The 17,412-nt window shown below is 52.5% G+C and overlaps 5 protein-coding genes across 5 annotated transcripts; 2 read left to right on the top strand and 3 right to left on the bottom strand.

The window, feature by feature from the left end:
- Positions 1–1,691: 1,691 nt before the first annotated feature.
- Positions 1,692–3,706, top strand: UV8b_01388 (uncharacterized protein; the record flags this gene model as incomplete). Its single annotated transcript, XM_043138886.1, has 4 exons — positions 1,692–1,737; positions 1,895–2,061; positions 2,171–2,492; positions 2,571–3,706. The coding sequence occupies 4 exons, from the start codon at positions 1,692–1,694 to the stop codon at positions 3,704–3,706; spliced, it is 1,671 nt and encodes a 556-aa protein (XP_042994820.1).
- Positions 3,707–4,455: 749 nt separating this feature from the next.
- On the bottom strand, positions 4,456–6,237 carry UV8b_01387 (uncharacterized protein; the record flags this gene model as incomplete). The annotated part of the gene is made up of 1 exon (XM_043138885.1): positions 4,456–6,237. The coding sequence occupies one exon, from the start codon at positions 6,235–6,237 to the stop codon at positions 4,456–4,458; it is 1,782 nt and encodes a 593-aa protein (XP_042994819.1).
- A 1,185-nt stretch (positions 6,238–7,422) lies between these two features.
- UV8b_01386 (uncharacterized protein) lies at positions 7,423–9,008 on the bottom strand (the record flags this gene model as incomplete). The annotated part of the gene is made up of 3 exons (XM_043138884.1): positions 7,423–7,891; positions 7,965–8,922; positions 8,978–9,008. The coding sequence occupies 3 exons, from the start codon at positions 9,006–9,008 to the stop codon at positions 7,423–7,425; spliced, it is 1,458 nt and encodes a 485-aa protein (XP_042994818.1).
- A 401-nt stretch (positions 9,009–9,409) lies between these two features.
- UV8b_01385 (uncharacterized protein) lies at positions 9,410–11,596 on the bottom strand (the record flags this gene model as incomplete). The annotated part of the gene is made up of 3 exons (XM_043138883.1): positions 9,410–10,374; positions 10,444–11,317; positions 11,423–11,596. 3 exons carry the CDS (start codon positions 11,594–11,596, stop codon positions 9,410–9,412), a joined length of 2,013 nt encoding a protein of 670 aa, XP_042994817.1.
- Positions 11,597–13,181: 1,585 nt separating this feature from the next.
- UV8b_01384 (uncharacterized protein) lies at positions 13,182–15,609 on the top strand (the record flags this gene model as incomplete). The annotated part of the gene is made up of 2 exons (XM_043138882.1): positions 13,182–13,899; positions 13,976–15,609. The coding sequence occupies 2 exons, from the start codon at positions 13,182–13,184 to the stop codon at positions 15,607–15,609; spliced, it is 2,352 nt and encodes a 783-aa protein (XP_042994816.1).
- Positions 15,610–17,412: the final 1,803 nt, after the last annotated feature.

Raw genomic sequence — 17,412 nt, 5'->3', positions numbered from 1 at the left:
TTCGGATATATAATAGACCCGGTCGAACCTTATAGCAACCCCGATATAAAACGGATAAAATTTTTCCTGGCGAAGGGGGGTATATTACGGACTCGGGCTATGCCTATATTATAGATTGACTAAAGCTCGGGCTATGCCTGTGCTTAGTCTCGAATGGATGATATAAGGTAGACGCGCGGGCCTATAAGGGCAACGTTAGGGCTCTAGCCCGCGTTATATACGGATGTATATAGACTGCGGAAGGGACCCGATTCGGGCTCTTCTCCCTTCCTCCTTAGTTTTATTAATATATCTGATTGACGCCTATTCGCAGTCGCTTTAGGGCTAGTCCGTCACATTATCTTATATTTGCCTTGCCTTTACACTTGCCTTACTTTATAGCACTTGTATAGTCTTAGGACTTGGTGAAAAATCTAGTATTTATACTAAGATTAGTTCACAGGTCGCAGACAGTCTTGTGCCATCTAGCTAGCCAGTAAGGCTCTGCTTTTATAGTGACCTTGAGAATTGCAATAGAACCTATTAATGCATTATATGCCTCTTAACTTCCACCTTCCCTGCGTTATTCTGGTTATCTTATATTTGCCTTGCCTTTACACTTGCCCTGCTTTATAGCACTTGTATAGTCTTAGGACTTAGTGAAGAATCTAGTATTTATACTAAGATTAAGTCACAGGTCGCAGACAGTCTCGTGCCATTTAGCTAGCTAGTAAGGCTTTGCTTTATAGTGACCTTAAGAATTGCAATAAGGGTACTATATTAGTAAATAGCTATTAGAAGGGGCTATTTTTAATTATATTTACCTCTATTAATTCTTCGACTTTTAGCAGCTAATAATATGCAAAAGAAAGCCTATTTACAGCTATTTTTTTTGATAGTAGTATTCTTTTTATAGCCTTCCATTTGCGTTACTAGGAGCCTCGAAGGCACTATCGGATAGTTAAGCGGCTTATTCGGCTACCTATAGCGCTAACTAAGGCACTATATATAATACTACGGTTCTTTTTGATAAGAAGAATAATATAGCGTTTTTCGGCCTCTATAAGCTTCGGTAGCCGGCCGGAATGAGGCTTATTTTCTAAGGTTGCGTCTTCTTTCTAGCGTTTAAATATCTTATATGTAGTTGACGGCGATGTATTAAATACAGCAGCTACCGCGCGGTAGGTTTTACCTTGCAATAATTCGGCCACAATAGCAGCTTTTTGTATTGGCAAGAATTTATAATTCCTTTGACGATTTCTGGATATTTCCGTACTAAATATACGATTTCCAGACATTATTGTGGTATATTATAGGCGTTGTAATGTAAAGGGTAAAATTGGTTGAGGCGCGAAGATTACGCGCTACGCGATTTTGTTCGTGCATTATTGGAACCCCACTGTATAATATAGTAACCCTTGATAGCAACGCTCCATAAAAATCATCCGTAGTTTTATCTCCTGGCAGGCGTCAGCTGTGATTGGCCCGCGGGCTCTCACCCCACTGCCCACCTGCTTTGGAATGGCGGCAACAATTTTCTGGCGTGGGGAGCTTGAACGGCTCGGACATCCTCCCGTAATACTATCAACATCTCCCGGCCTTCACGATTCTCAACCTCTCAACCCTCTCCCTTGCGCTCCGCGAGACGTTTTACTTGTCTACATCTCATCATCGACCTCCTGGGTGATCGGCCGCCTGCAACCGCCTCCACCATGTCGTTCGGAGGCCAGACACCAACCATAATCGTCCTGAAAGAAGGTAAGGGAGCTACCCCACTGACTCAATCCTAGCTGTGTTGTGTTGCAGCGCAAAAAAAAAAAAAAAAAAAAACGCCATGAGCAACACCCTTTGCGTCCCTTCATTCTCTCTCATCTTTCTTTCTTTAGTTGGCTAACCTTCTGCACTCGCTTTCTAGGTACTGACACCTCCCAGGGCAAGGGCCAGATCATCTCCAACATCAATGCCTGTCTCGCCGTCCAAGCCACCGTCAAATCAACTTTGGGCCCATATGGCGGAGACTTGTTAATGGTTGACGAGAATGGCAAGCAAACTATTACAAATGACGGTGCGACGGTTATGAAGGTTCGAATTCTCTTGACCGCGCGTTGTGCTCTTTCTGTCCCTTAGAATTGGATTGCTGGGCCCAAAGCCAGATATGCTTACTTTGTTTTTCCCGTCTTTCTCTTCACAGCTCCTCGACATCGTTCACCCCGCTGCCCGAATCTTGGTGGATATCGCTCGATCGCAAGATGCTGAAGTCGGTGACGGTACTACTTCCGTCGTCGTTCTAGCCGGTGAGATCCTGAAGGAAGTCAAGGATCATGTCGAGCAGGGCATCAGCCCCCAAATCATCATCAAGGGTCTGCGAAGAGCATCGCAGATAGCCGTCAACAAGGTCAAGGAAATCGCGATTAGCACCAACGAAGGCAACCAACGCGATACACTGAAGAAACTGGCGGCTACTGCCATGACCAGCAAGCTGATCAAGCGAAACACTGAATTCTTCACCGAGAGTACGTCGAAGACCAGCTGAATACTGCCGGTTACGTCACACAAGTGAAAAGAAACAGATATCCTAACTCTTCTCGTAGTGGTTGTCGATGCCGTTTTGTCCCTCGACCAGGACGACCTGAATGAAAAGTTGATTGGTATCAAGAAGATTCCTGGTGGATCCTTGACCGATTCACGGTTCGTCAATGGGGTCGCCTTCAAGAAAACCTTTTCCTACGCCGGTTTTGAACAACAGCCCAAATCCTTCAAGAAGCCCAAGATAGTCTGCCTCAACGTCGAGCTGGAACTCAAGGCCGAGAAGGACAATGCCGAGGTTCGCGTCGAACAAGTGTCGGAGTATCAGGCCATTGTCGACGCTGAGTGGCAGATCATCTACAAGAAGCTGGAGGCCATCCACAAGACAGGCGCCAAGGTTGTTTTGAGCAAATTGCCCATTGGTGATCTGGCCACGCAATATTTCGCCGACCGAGACATCTTCTGCGCTGGCCGCGTCGCGTCCGAGGACATGGAGCGCGTGGTTCAGGCCACTGGCGCCACCGTTCAGTCTACCTGCTCCGACATCCTGCCCCAGCATCTGGGGACGTGTGGCACATTTGAAGAGCGTCAGATTGGCGGAGAAAGATTCAACTTTTTCGAAGAATGCCCCGAGGCCAAGACGTGCACGTTAGTTCTACGAGGTGGCGCCGAGCAGTTCATCGCCGAAGTCGAGCGATCACTACACGATGCCATCATGATTGTTAAGCGAGCCATCAAGAACCACATGATTGTCGGGGGTGGCGGCGCCGTCGAAATGGAGATCTCGGCCCACCTGCACCGGTTCGCCGACAAGAACATCCCCCACAAGCAGCAGGCCATCATCAAGTCCTTTGCCAAGGCCCTCGAAATCATCCCCCGGCAACTTTGCGACAATGCCGGATTCGACGCGACCGACATTCTTAACAAGCTCCGCGTGGAGCACCGCAAGGGAAGCACCTGGGCCGGAGTCGACTTCAAGAACGAAGGTGTCGCGGACATGATGGAGAGATTCGTGTGGGAACCCGCTCTGATCAAGGTGAATGCTTTACAAGCGGCCACCGAGGCAAGCTGCCTGATATTGAGCGTGGATGAGACGATCCGGAACGAGGAGAGTGCGAAGCCCCAAGCTCCTGGCCAGCTTCCTCCGGGTGCCGCCCAGCGAGCAGTCCGCGGGCGCGGCCGTGGCATGCCCCGTCGATGAGAATGCCGTACAGTTGGTAGATGAAACAAAACGTAAAAATGAAAAAAAAAAAAAAAAGAAATTAAACTAAAAGAAGGGAAAAAGTAAGTCGGTTGAAGTAACAAAAGTGCGGAACATGTTGCCTGGGGGAAGGATGCGAAACCGGGGCAAAAATCAGGGTTTCCGGACAGCATGTTTTGAGGATCTGTATGATACCTAGAAGCCCGGCCTCGCCACTTTGCCAGGCCTCTTGCTGTTTGAAAGTAGGGAAAAAAAAGGAAGGAGGAAAGAAAGAGAGGAAGAAGCAGTTGCCAGCTGGGTATCCGACTCGACGGCCACGCAAGACGCTGCTCGTGTCCCGTCGTCAGCCTGACGAGTACCTATGTCGGCAGTACATATCGTAGGCTACGGTTCTGGTGTCTTCGCTGCCATTTGATTACGCGTGTTTGATTGCGTGACATGGTTAAGCAGTCGCTCTCAGTACTGTCTGGCAACATTGTCTTCTGTGTATCGAGAAAACATGCCTGTTCAGGGCAGGAAGAAGGTCCTGATAATCAAGGGGTAAGCATATCATTGGTAAACTAGTTGATACTGTAGAAAGAAACTACTGTTGCTTTATATTGCTGAAACCGCTGCCTGAAATACCACGCCAAGACAAGCGCATGCAGGGGCGGATTCAACACCAGGGCCGTGGCCTACGACCCATTACCCACCAACCTGTATGACGCGGAGAACAGCGCACGAGCCAGCTGCAGCTCAGCGTCCAGATTTTAATCCAACAAGACTACCATGCAATGCTCGACACTCCTGTCCCCTTCGTCCAGATCCTGCATTCCGCTGTCGTGGTCATCCACGTGGTCATGCTCAATCAGCATCTCTAGATCTCTATCGACAGCTGCAGCCGCCTCTGCTGCCGCAGCCGCGTCCTCGGGAGAATCCGCGTCTTGGTGGGGGACGACGTCCTCGGTTGCGTTCAAGAGGGCCTGAAAGTCGGCATGGGGGTGGTAGTGGTCGAAGTGCAGGTCGTCCTGCTGGGTTGGGTGGTGGTGTTGGTGGTGGTGGTGGTGGTGATGATGGTCGTGGTGACTGATTATTTGGGGGTCGATGGGGTAGACGGAGTCGTGAGCGCTCGGCTGGCCGTGGAGCATGGGGTCGTGGTGGCGGGCGCGGGAATCGCCCAGGAGGTGGCTGGACGTCTGGCCAGCGTGCGAAGGCGGCAGCACGGATATGTCGCTCGGGTTGGCGTACGGGCTCGGGCTCGAAGCGGCGTCGGGTCGGGGTAAGGCGGCGATGAGACCGGCGTGGCTGGGCTCGAGAGACAAGACGCGCCGTCTGGCACTCATGTCGCTGCCGTCCGGGGAGGGTTGTTGGTGTGAAGGAGACGCGGCGGCGGCTTGATGCTGGTCGGTGGGCGTGCTGCTGCTGGCGGCGCCGACGAGCGCCGGCGGAGCGGACGAGGCGTTGGTGGGCGTGCTGGCCGACACGGTCTTTCTGCCACCTCCGGAGGTGGGCGTCGTCTTGCCCAGCTCCTTGCAGTCGACGCAGGCGCGGATGACGTCGCTGACGGTCTCCTTGATGCGGCTCCAGTGGTACTTTTCCGCAATGGTGGCAGTCGTCTTGTTGATGCCCCCGTGGGTGCAGGCGTGCACGTTCCTTGCGATTTCGTACTGTCGCGCAGGGTCGGAGATGACCTCCTTGTCCTTGAACATCAGCTTGTCTCCCTCGAGGAGCTTGTAGTGAATCGCGGCGCTGCGCAGCCTGCTCTTCTCGGCACGGCCTGCGTCGCTGGGGTATTTGCCGTACTTGAGGTAGAACCGGATCTTGTCGAAGCGCTCTTCGCTGACCAGCTCTTCGCTCTCGCCGGGCGCCAGGTCCCGGCCGTAGATGATGGCGTCAATCAACCTGTCCGGATGGCTGCGCAGGTTCCCGCAGGCTTTGATCCGGCCGATCCTCTTGAAGCCCAGGGCGTCCCAGATGCGGCACGAGGCCACGTTGGTCTCGTAGACCAGATTAAACACGCTGTAGGTGTAACCCAGCCGGGGTGCCCAGTCGATGTAGGCTTCGCCCATGAGACGGCCCACGCCGCGGTTGCGAGAGGCATCCGTGGTGATGAAGCTGGCGTTGCATATGTGGCTGCTCCGTCCCGGATAGTTTGGCTTGATGAAGAAGCTGCCCAGGCACTCCTTGGCCCAGTCCTTGTAGTCGACCACGTCGTCGACACTGCCAATGTTGCCCAAAAGCATGACGGCCGCAAACGTCTGAAACCAGTAATCGGCGAACCCGTCGACGGTAAAAGGGTCCGTCATGGGATACGTGTCGCCGCCTTCAATTTCCCGGTTCAGCTGGTCGCAGAGGTAGACCAGCAGCGACCTGGGTAATTGATGCCTCGACGCAAAGGGAACAATGGTGGCCACCGTCTGGCGATCTCGCAAGGTCACTTGACAGGGCACAATATCGGCAGGGAGTCCGGGACTGCTTGGGTCCGGGAAGGGAGGCTGGCCGGACACCCGGTGGATGGTGGGGCTGGTCGGGTCGTCCATGACGGCCGGCATGTCGTCTTCTTCTCTCCTTCCTGGTCTCTTGCTTTAATGCGTCCCTCCACTCTCCCCGGCTTCTTCTTTTCCTACTCCTCTTGCTGGGTGATTGGCTGGGTGATTGGCTTGCTGAGTAGGCAATGAAAATGCTGGCTGTTGTGGAGCAACGCGCCAGCCTCGGTCTTGACTTTTCCTCCGTGATACTGCGATGTTTGCTTGACGAGAGATGCTAGATTCCTCTCGCATGATCAGAAACGAATGCCATAGCTTAGCTTGCAGGCTTTTTTTTTTGGTCGTTTCCCCCACTGCAGCAGTCGACCTTGCTCAAACTTCGCAGGCTCTTCTCTTCTCTTTTCGTTTCCCTTTTTTTAAAAAAAACTTTTTCCCCTCCCCCCCCCGCAGACGAGTTGGCCGAGGTGTTCAAGAAATCTGAGGCTTAGGCATCAGGTATATCGCCGGGAAATTTCCACGCAACAGGCCTTCTGCTCACGGTTTGGTTTGTGCTGTATTTTCCTCCTTGTGTGACCCGATGCGAGCAATGGCCATCCACATCCAGCATGCACGTGGCCTCAGCCAGGATCGCGGTCGACTTTGCTGCAAGAACCGACAGGCCGTAAGTGGCTGACGCCAGAGAAAAACATGCACCGCTCTGCAGGAACCCGGGCCGGGTTGTCGCAGCCCGCGAGCGGAATGTGAAGTGCGTTCCACCACCCCCCCGGCAAACAGGGCCTTTGTTTTCTGTGGAACAACGGGTCTGGCCGTGCTGAAACGTTCGTCGTGAGGTCGACTGCTTGGTGGAAGTTGGCAAGCCCGCTCGAGGCCCCCGCTAGTTGCATGTGTGGAATCCGGGTCTGGTTGCATGCAAGCTGGTGTGGGGTGCGGTAGCATCAATGGTTTATCCGGCCAGTCAGTTCCTTGCTTTGCCCGCGACCCCCGGCGGTCGGTGCCAGGTGGCAGCCAGCCGGACGGACAGGCAGGCATTGATGCTTGGCCTAAACTCCACTGTGATTTGCGAGACTACGATCGATTTAACACGATTTCCCAGGAAATATATCAATTCGAAACAAGCTGCTTACGGCTCCCAATGACATGCATCATGCAGATACTTTCCCCGCACGAGATAGTCTTGCTGTTATTGTACACGCCCAACACCACACACACCACACCCACCACACCTTTTCAGGTGCAAGCAAAGCCTTCTACTCATGCTTTGTCTCCAGTCACAGAAGGCTCGACGTCTCCTTCTTGCTGCGCTAATTGCCGAAGCTGCGTCCCGACATCCGCATCTTGCGACTCCAGGCGTTCTGGCTGCTTCGCGGAGCTGGCCGGCGGAGCCGCTGTCTTGCCAGTGATATCCTTGCCATTGTCCAACGCCATCTCGCCCATCATACTCACCATTTCATCTTCGCTGACTTGCAAATCGACCTCGTGATTCCGCAACCTCATGAGCTTCTTCTCGTCTTCTGTGAAGCCCTCCACGTTCGTCTGCATTCTTCCCATTACTTCTTTCCGTTTCAGAACAGCAGCCTGAATCTCCTTCTTCATGTGCCGCGTCAGTTCTGGCGAGGTTCGCCAAGAGACTTTACCTCTGGAGGCATCCCGCAGACGGCGCTCTTTACCCTTCTGACCCGCTCGGCCCAAAACGCCAGCGACGACAGCCATGGCGCGCAAACTAGAACGCGTCGAAATCAGTATTACAACAGTGTCTCCACCATGCTCAGGCAAAGTTATTTCTGCGAGCATACCTGTCATCATTTGCCGGGATGGTGTATGTGACCCAGGACGGGTCCGCATTGGTGTCAATGACACCAATGGTGGGAATATTCTTTAAGCCACACTCGTAGAGCATGGTGTAATTCTCTAGAGGATTCAGGCATACAACCAAGTCGGGCAGTAGTGGTCTTGCCAAGCCCTTGTACAGATCGAAGCCATCCAGCTCGCTATCCAATTGATCGATGACTTTGGTCGCCTGAGTCTTCAGAATAACGTCCCGGTTCGTGATTGCTCCCGGAGTCCACTTGGTAAAGAGATGGCAAGCACCAGCCATTTCGGCAGCTTTGGTGACTATCTCCATTTGCCCCTTTCGAGTCCCTGCGAAAAGAATTACGCCCCCACGGTAAGAGACTTCTTCTACCACACGAGCGGCCCGTCGCAGGTGAGCGGCGATGGTCTCGAGAGAGATGATGTGTATTCCTTGGCGTACACCATAAATATATCGAGAATTGGCCGGGTTCCATAGCGATGCGTTATGTCCCATGTGTGCTTGTGATGCCATTAGCAGCTCCAGTGACAAGTCCTCGGGTCCCGGAGGATTCCGTATTAAATCCTCAGGGACATAACGTCGCTCCAGCTTCGATCCCAAACTCCGAGTCTTCTTCTGGATACGTTGGAACTCTGCATACTGTTCCGCCGGAGTCAAAACGGTCCCCGATACCCCGAATTCGTGCGGCTTTGTCCAGGCGGCTCCTTGATGCGCCTGGGCCGAGTTGGAGCCCAGGCTCATAATGACCTCTTGTACCATTTTCTGCTTTCTCTTCTTGGATGACGCGGCAGAGAAACCTTTTGCTTGGATGGTTGGCAGCTGAGGTGATCGCCACGATACGTTTGCATTGTAGCCCGCGTCCGTATTGGCTTCCATCGGGACGTTGGTTGACAAAAGTCGTTGGACTACGCACTTTGATACGGACGGAGCTATTGTGCAGCCTACTAGCTGCGTAAGCTTGGGCACACAAACTGTCGAATACGATAGGAGACTTACCATGCCGCACAGCGGCCTTTCTCGATATCATGGCGATGTCGCGTAGCTGAAAGCCCGGTCTCGAATTGCTTAATCTATCTTCCAGCAAAATTGGGATTGCCTTGATACAACAGGAGAATCAAATATTCGGGGCTGCGATTTTTCCGACCCGCCGTGGCTCGGTGGATTCGGGCTGACTGTGGTGGGTCAGCCTCCCCCTCGTGAAATTGTACGGAGTACTGAGAGTACGGACTACCTACTACGAATGACGGAGGGTTTAAGAGCTACTTTGAATGCCAATTTTCCATCGAATGCAATTATTTCTCAGAAGCTAAAGGTGTGAGAAACGCCAGATATCTACCAATATGCAAGTTTGCTGTATTTATTCTTACAGTTGCGCGGTGTCGACTTCGTCATTTCGTTATAAGTACAAGCTTTCTGCTATCCCAATAACTACCGGCTGCTCGCCCTCGTAATAGCAAAAACACCGACAATAACCACGGCAAGCGTCACAATGGCGCCGGGAAGCAACAAATCGTTTGGCACTCCTGCAATGATTTGTTCTTGGGCTGGGGCGGTTCTAGTCTTTCTTGAGCGACGAATGTGAGCATCGTCCTCAACCTCATCGTCATCCTCGTCGTCCTCGACTTCATGTCCTCGTCGGCGCTCACGGAGACCCGAGGCGGTAGAGGTGGGCGGCGTAGGGATGGCGGAGTTTTCGGCGGGTGCGGGAGTCGCGACAGGGGGTTTCTCTGGATCATGCACAAAGAGATCGACCTTGTCACGTCGGCCCTGGCGGGCGAGCAGGATCGCCTCGAGCAGATCATTGTTCGTTGTGATGGACACGGTGTCTCCCTCGTCATCCATGTAGCTCAAAGCGAACCCCGCGCCAGCCATCTTTCCATCCTCCACAACTGGAACGCCTCCAATCGTATCAACCTCGTTGCCCAGCTTTCCAGCTACAGCGGTGACGAGCGACTCCATGCCTTGGGATGCCACAACCTGGACGCGGTGGACCCTGCCCGAAGGCGCCTTGAACTTGAAGGCAAACGGAACATGGGCAGGATTCTGTTCAGGAACGTCGTGAGAAACTGAGCGTGAGGGTGATTCGGCCCCAACGTGAGAAGCAGAGTCCCCAGGAGCAACACTGTCTCCAAGTCGATCCCTTGATACGTCCGGAGACATCATGCGAGATCCAAGATTGGTGTGGTGATGACTATGACTTCCATCACCGGACATGATCGATTCGGTTTCGTGATCCATCGAGAGCCAGAATTTGTTCCAAGCCGGGCCTTCGCCATCTCCACTAGACATGGAGTTGATTTGCTCAAGAGTGGCATAAGTTAGCTTGAGAACATCAACCATGCCAACAATCTCCCCCTCGGCGTTCATAACGGGCAGGTTGAGGTAATGGCCGTCTAAGGTTTAGTCACATCAGCTACCGGAATTTATGCAAAGTTGAGAGGTTAAGGGACGCTTCCACTCACCATGCATCTTGCGAAGAGCAGCTTGAATAGTCATGTCCATCGGGGCAAAATCAGGGTGAGGTGTCATGACGCGAACAACGCTGCAGTTGGCCGGATCTAGACCAGGGGCAATGACACGCAGCACGACGTCCTTGCTGGTAAAGATACCAGTGATAGCACCTCCATCCTGCACCAAAACGGCCGTGGTATGGTTCTCCTTCATCATGGCAGCAGCCTCCTTGACCGAAGTCCTGACACTGACGGTAGTAGGTGGGATGCCGTTCAAGACAGACTCTAGTGTCGGTCCCGACATTTTTGATCGCAGAGCCTCAACGTATTGAATAATCTGCTGCGGTTGCGTAGAACCGAGTTCCGAATGAACGCCCTCCAGGGCATCATAGAGCTTCCTGGAGGATGAGTAGGCACGTTCAAGCTTCTCCATGGCATCGTAAAAGCACTTGGTAATGTCCAGAACTCCCGAAATGTCCTGGTTTTCGTCCATTACTGGCAAGTGACGGAAACCTTTGCGGACCATCAAGTCCAGAGCATCGGTTGCGCTGGTGTCGGTGCGGGCACAGAGAGGATTCTTGGTCATGATCTCGGCAATAGTCACGTTGGCTGCCTTTTGCCCAGCTCCAACCACTCGGAAGGCCAGATCCTTGGCTGTGAAGATGCCAGCAATGCGCTCGTCATCGTCAGTGACCAAGACGCAGTCTTCTCGTTTCGCTGCCATGAGTTGAGCGGCCTCCGACACAGTGGTGCTTGGTTTAATCTGCAGAGCAGGGCTGGGCTTCAAGGCTAGAACGGTACCGGGAGGGGCTTTGCGAGAGTGCCTTGCGCGATTCGTCAAATGCTTCTTCTTGGAAAGATCGTTCTCCAACTTCCGACGGATAGCCTGCAGTCAGTCGGATTAGCAATTCGTCGTACTTGTGCTAATAGTGAGAATAATGTAGCAGAAGCATCGTCCTAACTAATCCATCCCTGCAGCAAGCTTACATACCTCATCACGCTTGGATTGCTTTTGCCGGCTAGCACTGACGGATGAGCTCGCCTCACTAGGCTGGCTATCGAGAACAGGGCGAGGGATATTTGAGTTTGTCGGACTACTGGCGAAGGGAATGCTTCCCCTCCCCTGATTGCGGTTGGGTGCACCCCTCATAGTGTTGCCGGACATGGTCGACGGTTGTGGTTGACGGTGCCTCCTTCGTGATAAGGGCAAGAGGGGAAAAGGTAGTGGATGGGCTCAGAGCACACTCGATGGTCAATGTGATGCAGAAGCCAGACGCAAAGGCGACCGGAGGGCGAGAGAAGAACTGCAGTGTCTATGGTCTGTGTGTGTCGGTGGTTCGGGACGAAAGTAGAGGGAATACGGAGCTAACATCACGTTGTCGAGGAGACAGGGATAGGGGGGAGGAAGCGTCGCTATTGGCTCAATAGCAGAACGGATGGGGCCCATTCGATTTGCACTTTGGAGCTAGGGCTCAGAGGTGATGCTGTACGGAGTACATGTGCATGGCGACTACGGACCCAGTCACGCTGTCTCACGAGACATGGCACGTACCTACGGATCGCCTGTACCTAAATTGCAGAGCATTGACCCCTGTGCTGCTGTGGATCATGGTTGGATATGTTGAATGCGTCCCGACGATTGACCGCTGCTGCGATGCAACTGATGGATGCACTTTTATTTCTTAGCCCACCCAGACAGACTATTTCGATTGACGTCGATAACAACAGCGGCTGCCTCTTCCACCCACGGCAGCGGCATGATTGGTTAGAACTCGGCGAACTTGGCTTGTTGATGCGCCGAGAAGCCCAGGCCTGAAAATGACATGGAGTTTTCAAGCGACTCGACTCGACGGCTCGCCGCCTCGTGCAGTGGACCGCGGTATAATGCCTGGGCACAAACAGGAAATAACAATTGATGCCTCGAGTTACAAAATTCACTTGCTTATTCACTGATAGGTAAACAACTTTCTCTCCGACTGTCCCAAGTTTTGTAGAAGAAAAAAAAAGACTGCCGTCTTTTCATCCCTTGATACCCTCCAGAGGGTTTCTAATTTTGAGACTACTGTTGTCCGATCCCACCTGACATCGTTTGAATCGGGTCTAGGGCCCAGGGTTACTTGAAAGAGAAAAAAGAAACGGTTCACCGTCTGCGACTTCGACACCTGAACATTTCTTGGCCACGGGCCGCCGGGGTGACTGGAATTAGGTGGTGAATCCGGGGATGGAAGAAGCGGCCGATGCCGTTGCCGTGGCGACCGCGCTGGCAACCGAGTCAACAATGGCTGGGGTCAGCGCAGGTCGACAGTTCCCAACGACCACTCCTCGTCCATTCATACTTGCATTTCTGAGCCCACTTTACAAAACCTCATCGTGGGACTGTTTCAAGCTCTGAACAGACCACCTGACTAGACCAACTTCTCACAAGAAACCCGGCTTTCGGGAGAACCATCTCGAGTAGCCTCAGCTTGCATCGTTGACACCACACTGTCCAAAGGCCTGGACAAGGCTCACTCCAACTAACGTTCAAGGGAATTGCCAAAGTCGCACTCGACTGAGCGCAACTACAAACTTTTAGCCCGGCGCCCTGTGCTTGCGCTGCGTGAGGTACGCTCTCCCTTTTCCCTCAGAAGAAGCGACGAGTGCGTGATATGATGCTGACGAAGCGGCCAGTTTCGGACCTAACCCCGGTTCCCCGACGACAACTTCAACCGACGACAACTCCAACCATCCGGACTCACTTGCGAACAAACATGCTGTCCAATCCGCCGACGAGTATTCAGGCCAGGCAGAGGCAACATCGCCGCCAAAACTCCACACCCTCTGCCTTCGAAGGAATGAATATCTCACAACTGCCCAATGCCATCAGCAGACGGCAAACTGTGGCCCATCGCCGTGGCTTAAGCCTCGACACTAGACGACAACCGACGACAGAACAGACAGCACGGCTGGAACTAGACAAGGTAAGAATGACTACTAACAACACAGGATTAGCAATCACCTCGCAGCATTCCGTTTCGCGAGAAGCGCAGCAGCAACGCACTCAAGCACGCCCGGGCCCCCATCAACTGCAATATGTCTCCATGGCATCAACAGACAGTGACAACTTCTTGATCTCGCCGCATGCCACTCCTCAAACACAACGTTTTGACGCAGCGTGTTTCGACGGCATCCCCGTCGCGTTCCCCTATGGAGCGCATTGGAACATGATGTTGCAGAAAAACCAGGAGAACTTTGCCAACAATATGGCGGCAGAGAGCAAGAACTTTGATCCTTACTCCAACGACAGTGCTCTATCGACTCCTAATTTCGACGGCCCAACTGGCCAGGCTTGGCCAGCAGGTGATGTTGCCTCTCGACGCAACTCGAAGCGAATTAGCGATGGCATCATGGATCGTGTGAGCAAGTTTGAGAGTATGAGCATGGATGATTTTCAAAGACCTACAACACCTCCAAGCCAGAATGGAAACGGTATGTCAAACCCACGACCTGTGCTGCGCAAAGAGGGGATTGCCGATGTCGATGTGCGCTAACGCATCCTTACAAGACCGTTTTCCCCCAACTCCATTGGACACTCCGCATGACCGCACCGGCAAGCAGGGAACACGTCCAGAGAGATTTTCTGACGAGTTTGATGAATCAATGGAGGAGACCATCAGACCAAACCGCAAGAATCGCTCTGCGCAGAACGCACAATCCGCCTTTGCGGAAATGAGACGGCAAACCGAAGGGTGGGCTCCGGTGCCTAGCCCCCCTGAGACTAGCACGATACCCAACTGCAAGACTTTCAACAGCCTCCAAATGCAAGACGCAGACTTTATGAACATGAAGGCTCTGCGGAACGAATTCGCCGAGCTGGAGGATCCACCCGATGTTTTGAAGTACGAGTCAGACGTCGGTCAATCTGCATCAGATTTCTCTCGGCGCCCATCTCCCGAGCCGCAGAACGTTGGGCGACTCGACGGTGCTGCATTTGAGGGTGGACGAGACTTTCGCCCCAGCCTGAAATCCGCTTCTTCAGCTTCATCACGCACAGGTTCTCTCCATCGTCGCACCGACTCCGTAGCCAGCATTGCCAGCGCTGCTAGCATCGCCGACATTAACATCGACGAGGCTCGTACGGACACAGGTGTTACTTTGGAAGAGATTTCGCAGTACATTCTCGGCCCTGAAGCTACCGACGGCAAGTGGACTTGTCTGTTTGAAGAGTGCGGCAAGAAGTTTGGGAGAAAGGAGAATATCAAGTCCCACGTTCAGACCCATCTCAATGACAGACAGTACCAGTGTCCAACATGTCTCAAGTGCTTTGTCCGCCAGCATGACCTGAAGAGACACGCCAAGATTCATACAGGTGTCAAGCCATATCCCTGCGAATGTGGCAACAGCTTTGCTCGCCACGACGCCCTGACGAGACATCGTCAACGAGGCATGTGCATCGGCGCTTTTGACGGTGTGGTCCGCAAAGTGGTCAAGCGTGGCCGACCCAGGAAGAACCGCCCAGATATGGAGACCCGAACAGACAAGTCTGCAAGAACGAGAAGGAAGAACATGTCGATAAGCTCCCTCTCGTCTTTTTCCGGGTACTCCGACAGCTCTGCAGTCAACTCCCCTGACAACGGATTCGACTTGATGGACGACATGATGGATTTAGAGGTGGCCAGCAGCAGCATAACCCGCGGCATGGGGTCAATGTCAACGGCCCCTATGCCCACCTTGACACCCCGAGACATGAAGCATCACCATGTCACCCCATCACCGTCCGTTGTCAGCGTGCAATCTTTTGTAGCCCCCGAGGCCATGACGGACAGCCAACCGCCTCAATCCGCCACGCCCGCCAGGAGCGTCGCCAGCCACTACAACACACCTCCTGAGCTGTCCCAGTCATCGTCGCCGCCACCAGGACAGTTCTTCGACCTGGAAGCTAGCAGTGCCACGGGCGCAAATGACCTGGCAGTCATAGCATCCACCGGCGGTTTGATGGGCTCGTCTGACTTGAGCGGAACTCTAACCATCGCTCTTGGCGACCAAGATGATTTGCTCCTTCAATTCGGCCAGCATGACGGACTTGTCCACCTGGATCGGGACCCAAGCATGCTCCTGATGAACAAGTTCGATGACGACTTTGAGGACACTGTCAGCATGTTCACCAACAGCGATGACATGTTTTTCGGCTGTACATGAAAGTTTTGAACGCCATCTTGTGCCTCTGTTACAGTAATGTTGGTTATCGATTCGATATCTTATCAGGCTCAAGTAACGCCGGTGTGTCAAAAAGAAGTGCAGCTTTCGAGTGGGGTTTGAAGAATAATGACCCGTCGTCAAGAGTAGCAGGAGTGTCGCCACATTGCTCATTTGTTTCCTGCACTCCCGTTTTTTCTTTCTGCTTGGCCATTTATCTGCGCCGAGCTCAATGAGTCTGGTAGGAAAACTTTTCACAGCCCAGCAGCACATGTATAGTATTGAGGTGTAAAAGGAGGATCTTTCGACGCAGGGTCCAACGGGTTCATGGTGTTCCCTCCCCTTAGCCTTTTGCCCATTTTATTTTACTTTGCCGTTCCCAGAGTTGATCAAGGCGCCTGGTGCAGCGCTGATAGAGGCTGTTCTTTGTTTTTGCTTATTTTTTCCTCTTTTTTTTTGGTTGCTGGATAGTTCAACTTTGCTTTGGCTCTTGTTGTAGGAAACATGGATCGATCTTTCATCCAAAGCCTTAGATCCTCGCTTTGCCTAATATGAAATTTATTAGACTATGCTCTGTGATGCGCAACCAGCTCGGTCCGAGCCGCAGAACTTGTTCAAGTTCCGAACGCTGGCCCCATCCATTCGGGACTAGGTTGACTCATCATTCAGCGCATTTCTAATATATGCATCATCATCATCATCATCATCATCATCATCATCGAGGTCGTCATCCACGCCGTCCGCTGCTAAATAGTCTTCCCCGGAAAACAAAACAAGGTCGTCGTCTTCCCGACACACATTGCCCGTAGTGTCGGACCGTAAAGTCAGACCTGGGGGAGGTTCTGCTGGCGCCTGTTCTACCGCCAATATCTGCAAACGAACCTTAGCCCCTGGCGCCCTGCTCCTAATCTTTAAAAAGGTCGGCCCTTCCAATCGCAGCCAGGCATCTAGCCACCAGCTGGCAAGTGAAGTGGGTATTCTGATATCTTGGCGAGCCATATTGCGGTAGATGGGCATAAGCTGCCTTGTCGTGCTTATTCGCAGAAAGTGAGTTATTTCAGCAGATAATTTTACCGATAATAAGATGAAGAGGCATGCAGTGACGTTGAATCACAGGCCGACTCTCTTTATCCTCTTAGAGTGGTATTCAAGATGTGATTACATAGATATCTTGCTTTATTTTATTTGAAGAAAGGAAAACTCTGGCAAATTCACTGGGGGCTGCCCGGTTTGACTGCTTCCCATGTCTTATCGTTGCAAGGTTGCCAAGTGCTGTAGCTTCTGATGATTTCTACGGAAGGTCACTTCCTAAGAGATGAGGTTGCAATATCCGCAGGAGATCGGCAAATACAATCGGTGAGTGAATCCAAAGCCACAACCAGTAAATCCAGAGCCCTCAACACGGCCCCTCGACTGAGTAAATGCCCTTAGATGGACTATTATTGATGGAGTAACCGAGTGAGAACCTAGGCAGGTATATTCGTAGCTGCAAGCAAGTAGCAAACGGTCGTATCCTATACGGAGCATGACCTATGAATAAGAAAGGAGAAGAAAGTGAGGCTGACGATGTGCCCCAATCGCATCGGGTGCACAGTGGGGCACGCAAGCCGCTGCAGCCAACTAGATGCAGCGATTCCGACCGCTGCAGCCACATTTATCCTTGAATGTTACTTTCCTTCCTTGTCATTGTCATTGGGCAAACGAGCGCGGCTAGCTAACTGAAAGGCCTCCTGCCTGAGACTGAGGCTGCAACATGACCGAGTGAATCACAGCCTTCTATTTTATTTAGGAGACTGGTATGTCTGG

The sequence above is a fragment of the Ustilaginoidea virens genome, chromosome 1 (genome assembly GCF_000687475.1).
Source record: "Ustilaginoidea virens chromosome 1, complete sequence".
In the NCBI taxonomy this organism is placed as follows: domain Eukaryota; kingdom Fungi; phylum Ascomycota; class Sordariomycetes; order Hypocreales; family Clavicipitaceae; genus Ustilaginoidea; species Ustilaginoidea virens.
The sequence above is the reverse complement of the archived record's forward strand: the minus strand, read 5'-3'. Positions and strand labels throughout refer to the sequence as shown.